Source organism: Pelophylax lessonae (assembly GCF_965119305.1).
Source record: "Pelophylax lessonae genome assembly, chromosome: 13".
Classification (NCBI taxonomy): Eukaryota; Metazoa; Chordata; class Amphibia; order Anura; family Ranidae; genus Pelophylax; species Pelophylax lessonae.
In genome coordinates, this window is record NC_138780.1 from 96,062,415 (window position 1) to 96,081,666 (window position 19,252).

At 46.8% G+C, this 19,252-nt stretch overlaps 1 protein-coding gene across 2 annotated transcripts in view; it reads left to right on the forward strand.

Moving 5' to 3' along the window:
* Nucleotides 1–19,252, forward strand: part of HEATR5A (HEAT repeat containing 5A) — a 277,280-nt gene that overhangs the window by 215,499 nt on the left and 42,529 nt on the right. For both annotated transcript variants that reach the window (XM_082275260.1, XM_082275261.1), the window contains 3 exons: nucleotides 10,091–10,339; nucleotides 12,654–12,781; nucleotides 13,147–13,294. In XM_082275260.1, coding sequence (XP_082131386.1) covers nucleotides 10,091–10,339; nucleotides 12,654–12,781; nucleotides 13,147–13,294 — 525 coding nt within the window. The remainder of the gene's footprint in view (nucleotides 1–10,090; nucleotides 10,340–12,653; nucleotides 12,782–13,146; nucleotides 13,295–19,252) is intronic.

Sequence of the window (19,252 nt, forward strand, 5' to 3'; positions counted from 1 at the left end):
CCCAAAACTGGAATAACACATAGGCCCAAGCAGCAGGGAAATGACCCAGAAAACACCCGATCACAAGATCGACTCTCAGCCAAGGCATGACAGTACCCCCCCACACAAAGAAGCCCCCAGGGCTACTTGGGCTTGGAGTTATGTTTATCGTGAAACAACTTAAGCTGCGACACATGAACATCCCGAACAGGGCCCCAAGTCCTTTCAGCAATAGAGTAGCCCTTCCAATTGAGTAGATATTGTAATTGCCTACCCCTGCGTCTGGAATCTAGAATTTTACAAATCTCATACTCCTGATGGCCATCAACCGAGACAGGAGGGGATTGTCTAGAGGGTAGAGAAAACCTATTCTTGAAAAAGGTTTTCAACAAGGACACGTGAAACGTATTGGGTATACCTAAGTGTGAAGGTAGACAAAGTTTATAGGCCACTGGGTTAACCTGACGGAGTATGAGGAAGAGTCCTATGTATTTAGGGCCCAATTTGGGTGAGGGCTGTCGCAGCTTGATGTTCTTAGATAACCACACCGGTTGGATGAAATGAAAACAATGTGGGGGTCGCCTGTGACGATCAGCGTACCCCTGGTACCTAGGAATGGAACAAAGTAGTACCTTCCTTATGTCTTTCCAGTGTATAGTTTTTGGCACCCAGATGCTTGCAAATGGCTCTCCAGAAAGACGATATAAATTGGGGGCCTCTGTCGCTAACAATATTGACAGGGATCCCGTGTAAACGAATGACGTTGTCAATAAAAGGTAGGGCAAAGGTAGGGCCTGTAGAGGAATGAAATGTGGCAGTTTCGAAAACCTGTCTACTACAACCCAGATGACAGTGTTCCCTTTAGAGGCAGGCAAATCTCTGATGAAGTCCATACTGATATGTGTCCAGGGAGCATGAGGGACAGGCAACGGTAGCAGTAGACCTTGGGGAGCAGATCGAGGGGTCTTAATAGTTCACAAACAGTGCAAGCTTTAACAAAGGCTATAACGTCCTTGATTAAGGTGGGCCACCAAACTAGGGTTTTTAAGCGTAAAAGGGTTTGTTTACTACCCGGGTGCCCAGAAATCCTTTTTTCCTGGGCCCATTGCAAGACTTTCTTACGTAGTTCCGGAGTAACATATAAAGGATTAGGCAGAATCGAAAGATTGGTAGGGATATGAGGATGGTGTCCATTTGAGCAATAATTTGTTCTGAAGGGACTGTATGATCTGAAGAACCCTGAAGAACCTTGCAAGGAAATTGCCGAGACAGAGCGTCTGCCTTGGTGTTCTTGGTACCTGGGATGTAGGTCACAACGAAGTTAAACTGAGTGAAGAACAGAGCCCAACGGGCTTGCCTGGGATTCTGTCTTTGGGCTTTTCTCTAGGTAAGTCAAGTTCTTATGATCGATCTGAACTACAATCAGAAGTTCAGTACCTTCTAACAAGTGTCTCCACTTGGAGAATGCCAGTTTAATAGCCAAAAGCTCACGATTCCCAACGTCATAATTTTGTTTGGTGAAAGAAAACTACTCTGAAAAGAAGGCGACTGGGTGTAAATTGTTGGTAGTGTGGTCTCGTTGTGATAATACTGCTCCGGTGCATCAACTTCCAAGATAAATTGGGCTGAAGGTTGCGGGTGGCGAGGAATGGGTGTGGAGCAGAAGGCAGATTTGAGGCGGTCAAAGGCTTCCAGAGCTCCCAGAGGACACAGAGAACAGTTAGCGCCTTTCTTAGTAAGGGCCGAGATGGGGGCCAGGATTTTGGAAAAGTTTTTAATGAACTTCTGATAGTAGTTACAGAAGCCGATGTAAATTTGGATCTCCTTCAAGATGGAGGATCTAGGCCATTGTAGAATGGCATGGAGCTTCTTGGAATCCATTTGGAAACCCTTAGAAGAGATTATGTACCCTAAGAAAGGTATTTCCGTCTTTTCGAAGGAGTACTTGGATAGTTTGACGTACATTTGATGCGTTCTGAGACGTAGTTCAAAACGCCCCCTTGTGGTTCCCAAACGCTTTGCTGCGAAGTACCACTTTGAGAAGTCACTACTCAAGAAGTTGGATGTTCCACCAGTGGTGGACTCCCCTGTCTCCAGATTGAACAAGGCAACCGTGATTCTCCAAGAAGAATCTCTGGCTTTTAAAGATCTGGCTGACAAGAAGGCAGAGTCTGTGGCCCCCAATATGTTCACAGTTGCTCGCTCAGCGCTTAGGCCAGTCCTGGCCATTGCCCTGGTGTCACACTGAGTGGGCTAAGCTTTTGCGCTGTGACCTAGAGGGTGAGCAGGTTCCCCCTGCCTTTGCTGAGTTGGCGGACCAGTTAGTCCAGGGGCTGCAGTTTGTCTGCAATGCCTCTTTGGACACGGCTCCCCTGATTTCTAAGCTATCTGTTTTTCGGCAGTGGTGCTCAGGGGTATATTGTGGCTTAAGTGTTGCTCTGCGGACCAGACTTCTAACAAAGCTCTGACTGACTTACCCATTCAAGGTGATCATCTGTTTGGGGCTACCCTAGATGACATCATTAGAAGTCCCACAGGGAGGAATAGTACCTTTCTTCCACAGTCTGGGAAGGGCAAAGAACCTAGTCGCAGACGTGGCCCCGTCTTTCTTGGCCCACAGTAAGTTTTTCATCCCTCAGGGCCCACTGCCAAGGGTTTAAAACCTTTCAAGTCCTCCTTTGGGGGTTCCAAGCAGCCCTTGTCTGGCAAGCCAAGAATGGGATTCTCTGGACCTGCAGACAAGGCTCCTTCAGCATAAGGGTGCACCCTCACCCGTGCCTGGGGTGGGGGGACGTCTTCACTGGTTTTCTGGCCCGTGGACCTTCTTGTGTCCGGTTACAAGATAGTTTTGTTCTTCCCCTCTTTCCTTCCAATGTGCGTCTATCCCTGGACCAATTGCAAGCTCTCTTTGGGACAATGCAAGACCTGTTGTTTTCAGGGTGTGATTGTTCCAGTTCGGAAGGGTTTCAGGGTTTTTTATTCCAGCCTGTTCACTGTCCCAAAGAAGGAGGGTAAGGTACATCCAATTCTGCCCCTGAACTGCTTTGTGCGGGTAGAGAAGTTCAGAATAGAGTCCATTCGCATGGTGGGGGCATCTCTTTATCAGGGGGGACTTTCTTGCTTTTATCGACATCAAGAATGCTTTCCTGTACATTCCTATGTGCCTGACAGCAGCACTTCCTCTTTCTTGCTGTGGGAGATGAGCATTATCAGTTTATGGCGTTACCCTTTTGGTCTCGCCTCTGCTAGAGATCACTATACAGACCCTGGAAGTGTTCGGTATGCTTCTAATCTACCAGAAGTCGGCTCTGATTCCATCCAGGAAATTGGAAATATCTGGGTCTGACTCTGGATTCAGCTCTAGCCAGAGTGTTCCTTCTTCTGGATAAACTACAGAAGTTGCTTGCTGTGATTCATCTACTGCTGTTCAGCAGGTGGTCCTCCCTCCGGACTTGCATGCAGGTGCTGGGCCTGATGGTATCTACCTTCGAGGCGGTTCCGTTTGCACAATTCTACGAGATCCCTTCAAAGGGAGATCCTGGTAAAATGGGACAAGTGTCTGAGGTCTCTGGACAATCAGATTTGGCTGAACCAGGAAACCAGGGGGTCCCTGGTCTGGTGGCTTTGCTCTCCGGCTCTTCGGCAGGGCAAATCCTTTTTCCCCTTGTATTGGACAGTGGTCGCGGCGGATGCCCATCTGTCCAGGTGGGGAGGTGTCCTGGGGCTGCGCTCCACTCAGGGTTGTTGGACGCTGGGGAAATCCATACTTTGGATCAATGTCTTGGAGCTTCAGGCGATCAGGCTGTGCTTGGATCACTAGATGAATCGACTCCGGGGGCTCCCGGTACAGATCCATTTGGACAATGCCACAGCAGTGGCCTTTGTCAATCGCCAGCGAAACAAAGAGTGTGTTGGTAGCCCTGGAAGTAGCTGGCATTCTCCGGTGGGCAGACCGCTTAGTGCGGGTCCTCTCCTCCATACACTCTCCAGGAGTGGAAAACTGGCAGGCGGACTATCTCAGTTGGCAAACATTGGACCAAGGGGAGTGGTCCGTTCACCCGGACCTGCTTCATGAAAAATATCCCTAGTGGGGCACCCCCAGGGTGGATATGTTGGTGTCCCAGCTCGACAGAAAAGTACCGAGGTTTGTGGCAAGGTCACGGGATCCTCTGGTGGCCTTCTGCGGCCATTATTGTCTGATCTGCACCTTTCCTCCTCTCAAACTTGTGCCGCAGCTTTTGCGCAGCATCAAGGCCAAAGGGATTCTGGTTATTCTGGTGGCCCCGGACTGGCCTCGCCGGTCTTGGTACGCTGACCTGGTGCGACTGGCCACCAACGTCCCTTGCAGAGACTGCCTGTTAGGGACTGTCAACTGTCCCAAGGGCCGATCTTCCATCCTGCTTTACAGTTGCTGGCTTTGACGACCGATTGTTTGAAAGCCAAGTGCTGGAGGATAGAGGTTTGCCTTGGTCAGTGTTACGACTCTGCTGAAGACTAGGAAGTCTACCTCTAAGAAGATCCACCATTGCACGTGGAAAGCATACATTTAGTGGTGTGAGTCGATTGGAGTCCACCCTCATTCTTTTTCAGTGGCTTGGATTTTTAACTTCCTTCAATGAGGTGTTGAGCAGAAATTGGACTTGAGTTATCATCAAGGGCCAGGTGTTGGCCTCTGTGGTCTTCTTTCAGCGACCCCTGGCCACGCACTCCCTGATGCAGTCTCTTCTACCACCTTGGGATCTGAACTTGGTGCTTTCAGTTCTCCAGAAAACTCCCTTTGAGAATTTTTGGGAGATTCCCCTGCTTACGCTGTCCCAGTGGGTGGCCTTTTTGGTGGTTATCACCTCTGCTCGCAGGGAGTCCGAGCTGGCGGCGTTATCTTGTCGTACCCCCTATCTGGTGGTCCACAAAGATTAGGTGGTTAAATTCGTCCATGTCTGTCATTCTTTCTTAAGGTAGTCTCTGATTTCCATTTGAATGGAATTTTCCTTGCATGCCTTGGATGTGGTTCGGGCAATTCGGGGGTATTTGGCAGCCACAGAATCTTTTCGGAGGTTAGACTCACTGTTTGTGATCACAGACGGGCAAAGAAGAGGGCTATCTGCTTCTTCTGCGACCATTTCCAGATGCATCAGACAGACAATGACTCAGGCCTTTTCTATCAAGGGTCAGGTTCCTCCTTTCCCTGAAACGGCACATTCTACTCTGACACTTCATGCTTCTTGGGCCTTCTGTTATCAGGCGTCAGTGGCGCAGTTTTGCAAGGCAGCCACTTGGTCATCGGTGCACACTTTCACTAAGTTCTACGAAGTTGATGTTGAATGTTGCCATCTGCAAATGCTTCCTTTTGCCACAAAGTTTTGCAGGCTGCTGATTAGAGGGTATATTCCCTCTTTGGGGGTGTATTGTTCAGGTTGGGCTCCAGTTGTTTTTTGGTGAGCTCCTATTTACCTGGTGGGCTATTGTGTTTAGCCTTAGGATTTTTTGTTGTCCCACCCCTCATGTTTGGCACTGCTTGGGAATGTTCCTGTGGTTCTGAATAATAGAGAGCTATGTCCATCAAAGAACGAAACAGAAAATGGGATTTTTTTTACTTACTGTAAAATCCATTTCTCTGAGTTCATTGACAGACACAGCACCCGCCTCTCTATGGAGTTTTTAATACTTCTGACACTGCTTGTTATTTTACTGAAAGCCTAAAGCAGAGATGGGGATGTATACCGGCTAAGACTGCCCATAGGCGTAGCCAAGTCTTTTTTCTGCCTAGTGTTTCACTCCTGTAGGGGGCAATATGAACCTGTGGTTCTGAATAATGGAGAGCTGTGTCCTTTAATGAACTCAAAGAAATGGATTTTACAGTAAGTACAAAAATCCAATTTTTTTCCTTCATGCATTCTATGCTAGTCAGCAGCCCCCCCCCCCCCCCCCCCACCGATCCTTACCTGAGCCCCCTATAAATACAGCAACTTTGTGGGAACAGTTTGGGGACAGTGCACAAAGCAAGGTCCATTAAGACATGGATGAGCGAGTTTGGACCTTGCTTTGTGCACTGGTACGCAGTCATGTTGAAACAGAAAGGGGCAATCCCCAAACTGTTCCCACAAAGTTGGGAGTATGAAATTGTCCAAATGTCTTGGTAGGCTGACGCCTTAAGAGTTCCCTTCACTGGAAAGAAGGGGCCATGCCCAACCCCTGAAATACAACCCCTCCACCAAATGAATTGGACAAATGCACAAAGCAAGGTCCATAAAGACCTGGATGAGCGAGTTTGGATGGAGAAGCTTGACTGGCCTGCACAGAGTCCTGACCTCAACTTGTTTGCACAGAGTCCTAACTTCAACTCGGTAGAACACCTTTGGGATGAATTAGAGCGAAGACTGAGAGCCAGGCCTTCTCGTCCAACATCAGTGCCTGACCTCTTAAATGCGCTTCTGAAAGAATGGTCAAACATTCCCATAGACACACTCTTAAAACTTGTGGACAGCCTTCCCAGAAGAGTTGAAGCTGTTAAAGCTGTAAAGGGTGGGCCAACTCAATATTGAACCCTACGGACTAAGACTGGGATGCCATTAAAGTTCATGTGTAAAGACAGATGTCCCAATACTTTTGACAATATAGTGTATACATATCCAGAGAGTCTATGCTCTCAATTACTAAAAGTGAATGTGTTAGACCTATACTCCACCAATAGTTTTGCCCGAGTTAAGTGGGGTACACACTAAAAGAAAATCTGTTGAACGATCGTCCGATTTTCATTGTTGCTTCACAGCAAATCGGAATCGATGAATGAAAATTTGTACAAAAATTCTCGTACGACAAAGGCTTTTTTTGTTTGTTTTTTTTTCTGATCATGCGCAGTCTTTCTTCTCTGATTTTTCTTGTACAAAAATTGTACGAAAACAGTACACATTAAATGAAAATTGTTCGTTTTTTTTTCCCCGTAAGAGTACATTTTTGGAGTTTGTCTCTTTAAAAATTCCTGTACGAAAACTCTGAATCGGCTGTCGAAAGTTGTGTACATCCCTCCCTTCTAGATTGTAAGCTCTAACGAGCAGGGCCCTCTAGTTCCTCCTGTTTTGAATTGTATTGTAACTGTATTGTCTTCCCTCACATTGTAAAGCGCTGCGCAAACTGGCGCTATATAAATCCTGTATAATAATAATAATAATAATAATCTCTTAGATTGTAAGCTCTAACGAGCAGGGCCCTCTGATTCCTACTGTATTAAAATGTATTGTATTTGTACTGTCTACCCTCAAGTTGTAAAGTGCTGCGTAAACTGTCGGCGTTATATAAATCCTATATAATAATAATTATAAATACTATACGAAAATCCTTTGCCTGATTTTCTTATAGTGTGCACTAGCCTTTAGTGTGCGATATGATGCCTCCCACTTCCTTTGAAACACTGGGCACTAAATGTTGGAGATAAAAAAGTTTTACTTGTTATGCTTTCCTATAAACAGCTGGTTCTCCACAGCTCTAAAAAGGCCTGTAATTGTGTTTAGCCTGAGCCTTTAAAGCAGAACAGATTTAATGTCAGTCTAATTAGTTTGTTTAGGATATATTGCTCCCAAACAAATGATTTCCTTTACTGTGTACACTGGGATGTAGTATCAGTATGTAGTATCAGTATATCAGTATACCCTCTTGAAGACCAAGCCTTTTCTGGCACTTTTTTTTTATGTTAAAATCAATATTTTTTATTTTTTGCCAGAAAATTACTCAGAACCCCCCAAACTAATATATATATATATATATATATATATATATATATATATATATATATATATATATATATAATGTGATTTTTTAATTTTTTTTTTAGCTCTAGAGCAGCGGTCGGGAACCTTTTTGGCTGAGAGAGCCATGAACTTCACATATTTTCAAATGTAATTCCGTGAGAGCCATACACTTTATTTCAGGGGTCGGGAACCTTTATTTCATATTCATATTCATGGGCCGCAGCTATACAGTGAGTAGATGGAGCCATGTGAAAGTGCCTGGAGTCTGGTCGGGAGGAGAGCAGAGCAAGCAGGTATGCAATGAGGCCGGAGTGGTGAAGCGCTTCCTGCAGGCCTGCGAGTGATGGAGGGGAGTATAGACCTTGAGAAAATGGCGGCTGGCCGCTGAAGGCCTCAGAAGTGGATGTGAGAGACAGCTCCCGTGGGTTCCCAGGTGTCAGAGAGGAAGGAGATCGTGTCTGTCGGGGCACAGGGAGCGGATGGCAGGTCTCCTTACCAGGCGGTGATTGCCAAGGCCCTCAGATGCACAGCACACGAGCAGGCGGCGGTACCGCGAGTAGGCTGCGGGGTCCGTAGCGCGGCAATACGGTCACCCAGAGACTAACTGAGGGTAGCGGCGGGTAGCCCACAAAGTGTGCCGTCGATGGGTGCAGAAATCTCCTTGGCACCGGGCACAGATACGCGGATGGCACTGGATTGAGTGGTATACGCGGCGGAGCTCTGGGACTACACGTCCAGCGTGGCTCACGTCCGGACACGCCCCCCTTTATTAAAGATTTGTCTGCGAGCCAGATGCAGCCATCAAAAGAGCCACTTCTGGCTCGCGAGCCATAGGTTCCCTACCCCTTCTCTAGGGAATAAAAGGGTGGGTGTTGTACTTTTTTATGTCACACGGTACTTGCACAGTGGTTCTTCAAACACAAAGTAGATAGGAAACATATCATGCCTTAAAATTTTGCAAGGGAGACAAGCGGGGAAATTCTACTATCCATAGCCATATGCGATGATTTAAATGCCTTTACAGATTAGCAGTTTAGATTTACACAGGAGGCCTGCTGCTAGAATTACTGCCCGCGATCTGATGTTTATGTTGATACCTCACATGTGTGGGGCGATTGCTGTTTGCATGTGTGCGGGACTGACCCGTGAATTCCCCTTTTAACGTAAGTGCAGGGGGACAGGGGCGCCTTAATTTTTTTTTATATATATGCATCTCTTTTATTGCTATCCCAGACAATATTAATATCCCCTGTAATAAATCTTTTAGACCCTAGATGTCTCCACTGTCATTACAAGCATTTGATCAGCCCAAGTTCAGTGTTGTCAAATGCTTTCCCTATTTAAAAAATGGCACTGTTTACATACAGGTAAACCGGAAGTGATATGTGCTAATTGCTTCCAGTTTCCTATACCATAGAGGCGATCAGAGCCGTTCTGGTCTCCATTACTTCTATTGTCAGCCAGAGAAATTGCCAGCTAGTCATTCGGGTCTCCCCGGTGGGACAGGAGAGTCTGAGAAAGCCCTGGATGGCGGCTGGGGGGGGGGGGGGGGGTTGTTTTTACAAGCTTCTTTAGTGGCTAATTAGCCACTAGGGTTGCTTTTACAAGAAAGCTGACCATCGGCTCTAAAAAAAACAATACCAGGAATGATACCAGTACGTCGCTGGGACTGGAGTGGATACAGAGTTCTGCTTCGGCAGTGGGACAGGCATTTCATAGGAAGCTCAGCCATTCATATTTTATGAATGAATACAAGGTTTCTGCTGAGGTGGAGAGACGAGTGTCTGTTGTCATGATCTCCATCTTAGCCAACCACCGAAAGCCTTATATTCATAGAATACAAGGCTTCCTATGAAAGGCTGAGTAGCACTCAGCTCGACTTGAAGCCTCCGTCCTGCTGCTGAAACACAGCTTTTTATCCTGTATATAGCTAATGCTACATACAGTTTATACAGCATCCCAGGGGGTGCATCTGTTATGAAGGAAGGTGTTTGTTTGGGCCGAACTTGTAAAACTATTTAAAGCCACAGTAAAACTGGAGTTGGGCTTTAATAGCGAAGTTCTTGTCAAATCCAACTCTTGTAATTTCCACCCCTTTCCCTTTCAGCTTCTGCCTCAACAGTAAGTTTAGAGCAACATGAAAAGATGTTTGCTTAGTAGTCATTTGAAAACCGTGGCTCTCTGTTTGTAGTGGAACTGCATGTCTAAACTACACATTCCAACATGCCTCTGGCTATTTAGCAATGCATTATTGTGTTAACATATTTTTGCATTGCTACACAGCCAGGGTCATGTTGAAAATGTATTACTCTTCAAACGTGTTCTCTAGTGTTTGATCCAATTTCTTGTTTTGTCTGCATTTTTAGGTGGTGCTTTTTACGTGGCCGAAACCAGTGATGCAGCTAGGTCACATTATCTTTCTTCGTGGGCTCCTATCCTACATGCTACCTCATTGTGGCTTAGCAACTCTGGTTTTATCCACTCTGATCAAGAGGAAGCTGGCAGCCGACTCTCTCGACCAGTAACTCCAACCACTATGGGGCAAGAGCAGAGTACAAGGATACCTGTTAAGTCACCAGACGATGTAAACTCAGAGAGGTTTCACCTAATTCTTGGTATGTGCTAATTTCAGTATCAAAATATGTTCTGTAGCACCAAGTACACATGCTTTTACTGAAAACTTTTAAAAATATTTTCCCATTTTTAGCTAAACATTTCAAACACCTCTAGTTGGCATGCGGTTCCCGGTGGTGAAGGTCTGGTCAGGGTAACTCCCTGAATTTAGGACTATGTAACCATTTTACTGACGTTTAGGGCTTGTGTTGCCACTGGACTTTAAATAAGGAGCGTATATTTTAGGGAGTTTAGAATTTAATACAAATAATTTATAACTGCTGCTAAAATGTCTTAAAGGAAAACACCAAGGTAGGCTTGTAAGTAAAAGCTATTAGGAAGGGCTCAAAGACAAATTTATTCTGCATGGTTTAATGTTTTTGCCGCCTTGTTATCCTCAGCTGTAGAATATGAAAATTATGAGGTGCACACCTGAGACATTGGTGTGGCCACAACAAAATTAGGCCAATAAGGCAACATAGAAATGACAACTTACAGTTTGGAAGTATAATTTGAAGAAAAATAGGAGTACTAGGTCTTAGGGTAAACATTAACCACTTGTGGACCGGAAGGATTTGCCCCTCTAATGACCAGGCCATTTTTTTACGATTCGGCATTGCGTTACTTTAATTTGCATGGTCGTGCGATACTCTACCAAAATAAAATTGACGTCCTTTTTTCCCCACAAATAGAGCTTTCTTTTGGTGGTATTTGATCACCAACAAAAAAAAAAGCGACAATTCTGAAAAAAAAAAAAAACACAATATTTTTCACATTCTGCTATATAACATTCCCTTTTAGGCCAATTCATATTCTGCCAAAACATTTTGGTAAAAAAAAATCGCAATAAGCGTATTTTGATTGGTTTGCGCAAAACTTATCGCGTCTACAAACTAGGGGAAAGATTTGTCATTTTTATTTATTTATTAGTAATGGCGGCGATTATCGATTTTTATCAGGACTGCGGCGGACAGATCTAACCCCTAACTGACATTTTTGACACTTTTGGGGGGACCAGTGACATTACTACAGTAATCAGTGCTAACAATATGCACTGTTACTGTAATATGACATTGGCAGGGAAGGGGTTAACCTAGTGGGTGATCAAAGGGTTAAATGTGAGCCTAGAGAAGTGTTTACTAACTGTGAGGGGAGGGGCTTGTGAAATGACCATAGAGACCTGTGATCAATTTAGAGAGAAGAACAGTCAGCTGTGTTTACAACAGCTGGCCGTCCTTCTCTCGCAGCTGGGAGTGATCGCGGGGGGGCTGGCGGCAATCGCACGCTCGCCCCCAGTACCAATCGCGTGACCGACGTAGGGCTACGTTGGTTAACGTAGGAGGGCCAGCCTGCTGCAGTAAATGTGTGGCGGGCGGTCCGGAAGTTGTTAAATTGGTTCTATAGGCAGAAGGAATTTTATCTTAATGCAATCTATGCATTAAGATAAAAAAAACCTTCTGTGTGAAGCAGCCTCCCTAATACTTACCTGATCCCCATTTCGATTGAGTGATGTTACACAAGAGACTCAGCTGTCTGGCACTCTCCCTCCTGATTAGTCCTCCCACCCCGCAGCTGTCAGTCAGTGGGCCAATAAGATGAGAGAGGGGTGGGGTCGAGCAGAAACTGTGTGTCTGAATGGGCACACAGAGCTGTGGCTCGCCTTGGGTGCCCCCATAGCAAGCTGCTTGGCACTCGGCAGGAAGGAGGGGCCTGCTGTGTGCAAAACGACTGCACAGAACAGGTGCATATAAAATGTTTGTTATTTGAAAAAAAAAAAAGACTTTAATATAATTTTGAAGAACATTTGGATTGACGGTAGTCATTTTTACAGTTGGCAAGGGGGGTGGGGGCCTCTTCTATCAATTGTGCAGTGTGTCATGTTTTAGTAGAAGATAGGACATTTCCCAGAACTTTTATTAAGATTGGGCTCCTGCTGAGATTCTGATCCATATTCATTATGGTTTCCACTTAGGTCACCAGTTAATCAGCCACACACAAATTACCAAGAACAGCAATGTACTTAGCAAATAGATGGATTGGATCACATCATTTATTTCTGTTTACACTGACATCCAAGGCTCTAATGCGAGCAGAATCCCTTGCATGCTGGGTGACAGGAGACATTGCACACACTAGTTGTAAAGTGCTTTAAGAGAACTGCTGTATGAACATAATAAATTGCTTCCACTTTACTTCATTGTTAATATACTGTATACGTAGCTTTTACTGTGAGTTGTGTATTCTATGTGAGAGAAATGAATAAAGGTGTGGATGTTTAGCTACATTATATTGATATATTCTGGATTTTTTCTATAGGAATCTGTGTGGAATTTCTTTGTTGCCCCCCTGTGGATGCACCTATGGAGAGAATTACTGCCTGTTTGCGAGCTATGAAAGCCCTTTTCGGAGTCTCCTGGCCCCGTGCTCATATAGGGGCTGATCAGGTAATTACTAGGTCCATCACCTCCTGCATAGTACAAAGTAGTGCATTTTTTAAAATTAGTACCGGGAGGCATAGCAAACAAATCATTTACCAAGTTTTACCCATCTTGTACACATGAAGACTAATGTATGGATTAATACTCACAATTTTTTTCTGCTGTGCTGTTAGACAAATTTTAATATTTTAGGTAAGTAGATGAAGGGTATAGAATAATGGTGTGCATTTTTAAAAAAAGTCAAGCTATGCATATTGTTTTCTTTCATAAGAGCAGATTAAATTACCTTTTTCTTGATACTGTAAAATGTAATTGTTCTTTGAATCAGTTTAATGAGTTCAGCTTCTATTTTGCTGCTTTGTATCCTCCAGGAACTTGCTTTTGAATTAGTCTCTGTGCTACATCGACTGCTTCTCACGAGGGAGTCCTCAGAAGTGCAGCTTTTGGCACTGGAGGTTGGAAAACAGATCCTGGGTGCAGCTCAAGAGCATGTGCAGGAGAGGAGGAGGAGCGCAGAGGGTAGGGGATATGTAACAATTTGTAATAAGTGTGATAGTACAAGGTGAAATAATTGAGTGTTCTATTCTAATAAAGGAAACCTGTTGTAAGAGAAACCTGGAAGCTGCCATTGTTGACCCTCCTGAAATTGCCAGTCATGATAACCATTTTTCTTCAGTATTTTGATGTTACTGACCTAAAAACCATGCAGATATGGATTTTCTAATTTGCATACTTGTTTTGAGTCAAAGACGCCAGATGATTGAGGCTAGTTGGTCATCATATTTGTTAAGCAAATAACATTTTGCAGTGGCAATCCTTGTTTTTCTTCAACAATAGATTAACTTTAAAAAGATTAGTAAAGATGTGGTCACCTTATTCTGGAGTGGTACATGGACTGTGTCTTGTACCTGAAATGCTACATAGACTATATTAGGTGCATTTAAGGTATACAACCATCTGTATGTACTGGCAACTAAATCTTTTCCTGGCACAAAGCCAACCTGTGTTCAGTAATTTGTTTACTGCTGGACACAGGTAAATGTTTTCATTGTATCTAATATGTACTACATACCGAGTACTCTCCTGTCAAAATTGAACATTTTTCTTCTCCGGGCTTTCTTTTTCAGCCTGGTATTGCCCACTTAAATGTCTAAATACTCTGGTTGACTATAATCTAATCTATAACCTATTTTCTCTGTCGCTCATTGACAGACGCAGTCCTCTTTGATTAATATCAGTAGGGTTATACTGCCCCCTACAGGAGTAGGACACTAGGCAGGAAAAACGTTCTGGCCACACCTTAGGGGCAGTCCCAGAGGGTATATCCTCTCTCTCCCTGCTACAGGATGTTAGTTTTTTTCTGCCTAGTCAGGAGTAAGGACTTAAGTTCCTTGCTGGGATCTCTGGTCCTGGCAAGCTTTTTTAGATAAAACTTTTTTAGTTAGCTTTTTCTCTCCAGTTTTTGTTCCTGTGAGATCTTCAAGCAAGTATGCTGGAGCTGGACGACGGGCTGGATGTTGAGATCCACTGGATGGGGACTGGCCCTGCGAGTTAAAACGTCTCGCCAGGTCGCCTACGACCAGCCAGAAACTGAGTCACGGCGTCCGTATTGGTCGACAGCCCCCCCACCTCAGTGGAGAGGGGTTCTGTTAGGAGTGGGTGCCCGCCTGTTCCGGTATGGTGAGTAGTATGTTCCCCCTCTCCCCCTGCCGGTTTTTGGGAATGGATGCGGGCGCTTTTGTGGATGGTCGGACCCTCATGATCCCGGGTTCCCCTCTATCCTGTGACACACTCCACATATCTCCCTACTTGCAGGTATACCACTCCAGGAGGCTTGGTTTGGGAGCTGACTATCTACATGAGTCACTGCAAGGAGCCTGCATTTTAAAATGAAGGAGCCATGACAGCCCAGTCAGGGATGGACAGAGTGCCGCTGGCGTTGCTGTTTGTGAACAGCCATACAGAGGGGTGATAAGATCAAGCACCTACCTATCACAGAGCGATGCATCCTTCCGCAGGCCGCACGGGCCGCCATCCTTTCGCAGGCGCACGGACCGCCATCCTTTCCCAGGCGCAAGGACCGCCATCCTTCCGCAGGCCGCACACACCGCCATTCTGCTGCAGACCGCACGATCCATCATTCTTCCGCAGGCCGCACGGAGCCGCCATTTTGGCGTAGCCTAATGTCTCCTACATGGGGGCGGCCATTTTGGATACACCCAGCTACCTCGTGGAGTAGCAGTGGGAGTGCCGGAAGGCGTGTAAAGGGGCGGAGCCGCCTCCTTTACCCGGGTAAATCGATCCACAAGACTTCCTGTTCTGTAAAGGACAGCGCTGAGAGCAGTTCGGTAGAAACTTCTGTGCATCAGGTGGTGAGCCCTTGGGGTCTCTCTCTCTCTCTCTCTCTCTCTCTCTGTGGGGGTCCGAAGCAGGTAACACTGAGGGGCGCTCTTGCGCTGGGGGATTATACAAAAAAAAAAAAAAAAAAAAGGGGTTTTTTCTTTTACAATCCTTGGTTGCTGGCAAGTGTTCCTGGATTTATCATGGAACCTGCTACACATGTATCCCCACCTGATCCCCTCAAGGTGGCCGCAGGACCCTCCAGTTCCCCACTTAGTATTGATGCATTATCAGCGGTTTTGGAGTCTTTTGTATCCCGGGTGGAGGTGGCCTGTCAGGGACGGGGCGCAAAGAAGTGACCCCCTGCCTACCCCTATTTCATCTGACACTTCAGATACAGATTCTGAGCCTGTCACAGCAGCTTCTGGGGCTAGTGTCTCGTATCCCATCTACTCGGATAGTGAGGAAGACATTTCTCCCTCCGCTATAGCGCAGGATGAAGCATTGGTAGATGCACTGATTGTGTCTGTGCGGGAAACTTTAAGACTTGAGCTTATACCTACGGAAGCAGTTGATACTGAAATTGCTTTTGGTAAGCCTACCAAGATGGCAAAGGTGTTTCCTTTGCCCAAATGTTTTCAAGATATAATTAAGGAAGAATGGGTCCGTCCAAAACGAGCCCCTGGTATTTCCAAACGGATTGCTAGACGCTATCCATTTGAAGAAACTCTCCTTAATAAATGGACGGTTCCACCGTCGGTGGATTCACCGATTTCCAGATTAAATAAAGCTACGGTTATCCCGGTGGAGGACGCTCCGTCCTTTCGGGATCCAGTGGACCGTAAAGTGGAATCTATATCCCGCTCAATATTTTCCCTGATAGGGTCAGCCTTAAGGCCAGTGTTCACCATTGCTCTGGTTGCACAGACATTGACAGAGTGGACCAAGTTGTTTTACGCCGAGATCTGGAGGGGAGAAGTCTCCCCCGGCAGTATCGGACTTGCTGGAGCAGATGGTACAACCGCTACAGTTTGTCTGTGACGCCGCCCTGGATGCCGCTCCATTAATGGGGCGCGTATCAATCTCGGCGGTGGTCCTCCGGTGTATGCTGTGGTTATAATGCTGGTCGGCGGATCAAGCTTCCAAAAAAGCTTTGACTAATCTCCCCTTTCAAGGGGATCGCCTGTTTGGCGCCACCTTGGATGAGATCATCAAGGGTATCACTGGTGGCAAGAGCACCTTTTTACCACAGTCTACCAAGGGGAAAGCACCGCGTCGCAGACGGGGACCTTCCTTTTCCGCTCATAAAAAATTGTTTCGCTCCTCTGGGGCGGGCGATAAGGCGAAGTCCTCCAAAGCCCCCCCAGGGGGATTCAAAGTGCGCTGGTCGAATAAACAAAGGTCCGGCCCTGCCAGACCTGAAGATAAGACCAATACAGCCTGAAGGTGCGCCCCCACCCATATCTGGGGTGGGGGGGACGTCTTCACCGGTTTCCGGAGCCATGGCTCTCCAGGATTCCAGACAAATGGGTTCAAGAGGTCATACGGTCGGGATACAAGATCGAGTTTCGATCGCTTCCACCGGTGCGGTTCTTCCCTTCCAATATCCGACTATCCCCGGACCGCTTAGAAGCTTTGCGAGGGGCAGTGACGGATTTAATGCAACAAGGAGTGGTGGTCCACGTTTCTTGGACAGAACGTTTTCAAGGGTTCTATTAGAACCTATTCACAAAACCCAGAAAAGAGGGCAAGGTGCGTCCAATTCTGGACTTGAGAGCACTCAATCATTTTGTCCAGGTGCAAAAATTCAAGATGGAGTCCATTCGCACAGTAGTGGCCTCCTTGCATCAGGGGGATTTTCTGGCGTCCATAGACATCAAGAATGCCTATCTTCACATTCCCATTTATGCAGGACATCAGCGTTTTCTTCACTTTTCCGTGGGAGAAAACCATTATCAGTTTGCGGCATTACCCTTTGGTCTCGCCTCTGCTCCCCGGGTCTTCACAAAAGTCTTGGCCCCAGTTTTGGCACTGTTGCGACAGCGGGGCATATCGGTTCTAGGCTACCTAGATGACCTTCTACTCCGTGCGGAGTCTACGCAAGCTCTGCTGCTAAACTTGGAGATCACGATGATCTCTTTGGAAGAGTTCGGGTGGCTCGTGAACCGGCAGAAATCATCCCTGGTCCCCACCAGGAGACTGAACTATCTGGGACTAACTTTGGATATGATGGTGGCCTCCTTCGAGGCAGTACCGTTTGCCCAGTCTCATACCCGGATTCTCCAAAAGGAGATTCTTCTCAAATGGAACCGGAATCCCGATTCCCTGGACAATCGGATCCGGCTGAGCGAACGAACCAGGGAATCTCTGGTTTGGTGGCTTCGATCACCAATGCTCAGTCAGGGGAAGTCATTTCTTCCAATCTATTGGACGATTGTCACCACGGATGCCAGTCTATCCGGGTGGGGTGGGGTTCTCGGCAGACGATCTGCTCAGGGGCTCTGGTCCCTGGAAGAATCCAGGTTACCGATAAATGTATTGGAACTGAGAGCGATCAGACTTTGTCTGATTCACTGGACCGAGCAGCTCCGGGGCAGCCCGGTGCGGATCCAGTTGGACAATGCCACGGCCGTGGCTTACGTCAATCACCAGGGGGGCACCAAGAGTGTCCTGGCGGCCATGGAAGTGGCCAGCATCTTTCGTTGGGTGGAACGATTTGTTCCAGCCCTCTCCGCGGTATTCATTCCGGGGGTGGAGAATTGGCAGGCAGATTTCCTCAGCCGCCAGATTCTGGATCAAGGGTAATGGTCTCTTCATCCAGAGGTATTTCACCAACTGTGCCTTCGTTGGGGCACCCCGGATGTGGATCTATTGGCATCTCGGCTCAACAGGAAGGTGCGGAGGTTTGTAGCTCGCTCCCGCGATCCTCTAGCGGACGCCGCAGACGCGCTGGTCGCCCTGTGGGGGCCGTACCAGCTACTGTATGCCTACCCTCCTCTCAGGTTGCTGCCGAAACTTCTTCGCAGGATAGAGGTGGAGGGAATTCCAGTTATCCTGGTAGCTCCGGACTGACCTCGTCGGGCCTGGTATGCCGACCTGGTCAGGCTGGTCGCAGACGTTCCTTGGCGACTTCCTCTCAGGGAGGATCTGCTGTCTCAGGGACCGCTCTTCCATCCTGCTTTACGATCGCTGGCTTTAACGGCCTGGCTATTGAGACCCAGGTGCTGAAGGACAAAGGGTTGTCAGCTTCAGTTATTCCTACTCTAATTAAAGCAAGGAAAGCGACTTCCAGAAAAGTCTATCATCGCACATGGAAGTCTTATATCGCGTGGTGTGAATCCCTTGGTTTTCCTCCACGTTCTTACTCGGTGGCCCGAATATTGGCTTTTCTGCAAAAGGGGGTTGAGCAGAAACTGTCCTTGAGCACTATCAAGGGTCAGGTTTCAGCGTTAGCAATCTTCTTTCAGAGGCCTCTGGCTACTCATTCCTTGGTGCGGAGTTTCATCCAGGGGGAGCGGCACCTGGCTCCGCCGGTGCGCACGCCCTTACCGCCCTGGGATCTTAATTTGGTGTTGTCGGTTCTTCAGAAACCTCCCTTTGAAAATATTAGGGAGATTCCCTTGCTTACTTTATCCCAGAAGGTGGCCTTTTTGGTGGCTATCACTTCTGCACGCAGGGTGTCAGAACTGGCCGCATTGTCCTGTCGTTCCCCATATCTGGTGGTTCATAGGGATAAGGTGGTTCTTCATCCGAATCCATCCTTTCTTCCTAAGGTGGTTTCAGATTTCCATCTAAATGAAGATATTGTGTTACCTTCCCTGTGTCCTAAGCCCAGTCATCCTCGGTAATTTGCGTTACACTCCTTGGATGTAGTTCGGGCGATCAGGGTGTACTTGACTACTACGGAATCTTTCCGTAAGACGGATTCACTTTTTGTGATCACGGATGGCCCTAGAAAGGGGTTGCCTGCGTCTGCTGCGACTATCTCTAGATGGATCAGACAGACGGTGGTACAGGCTTATTCTATTAAGGGTCGGATTCCTCCGTTCCCTGTTAAGGCGCACTCCACTCAGGCGCTTAGTGCTTCCTGGGCCTTCCGCCATCAGGCGTCAGTGGTTCATACCTTTACAAAATTTT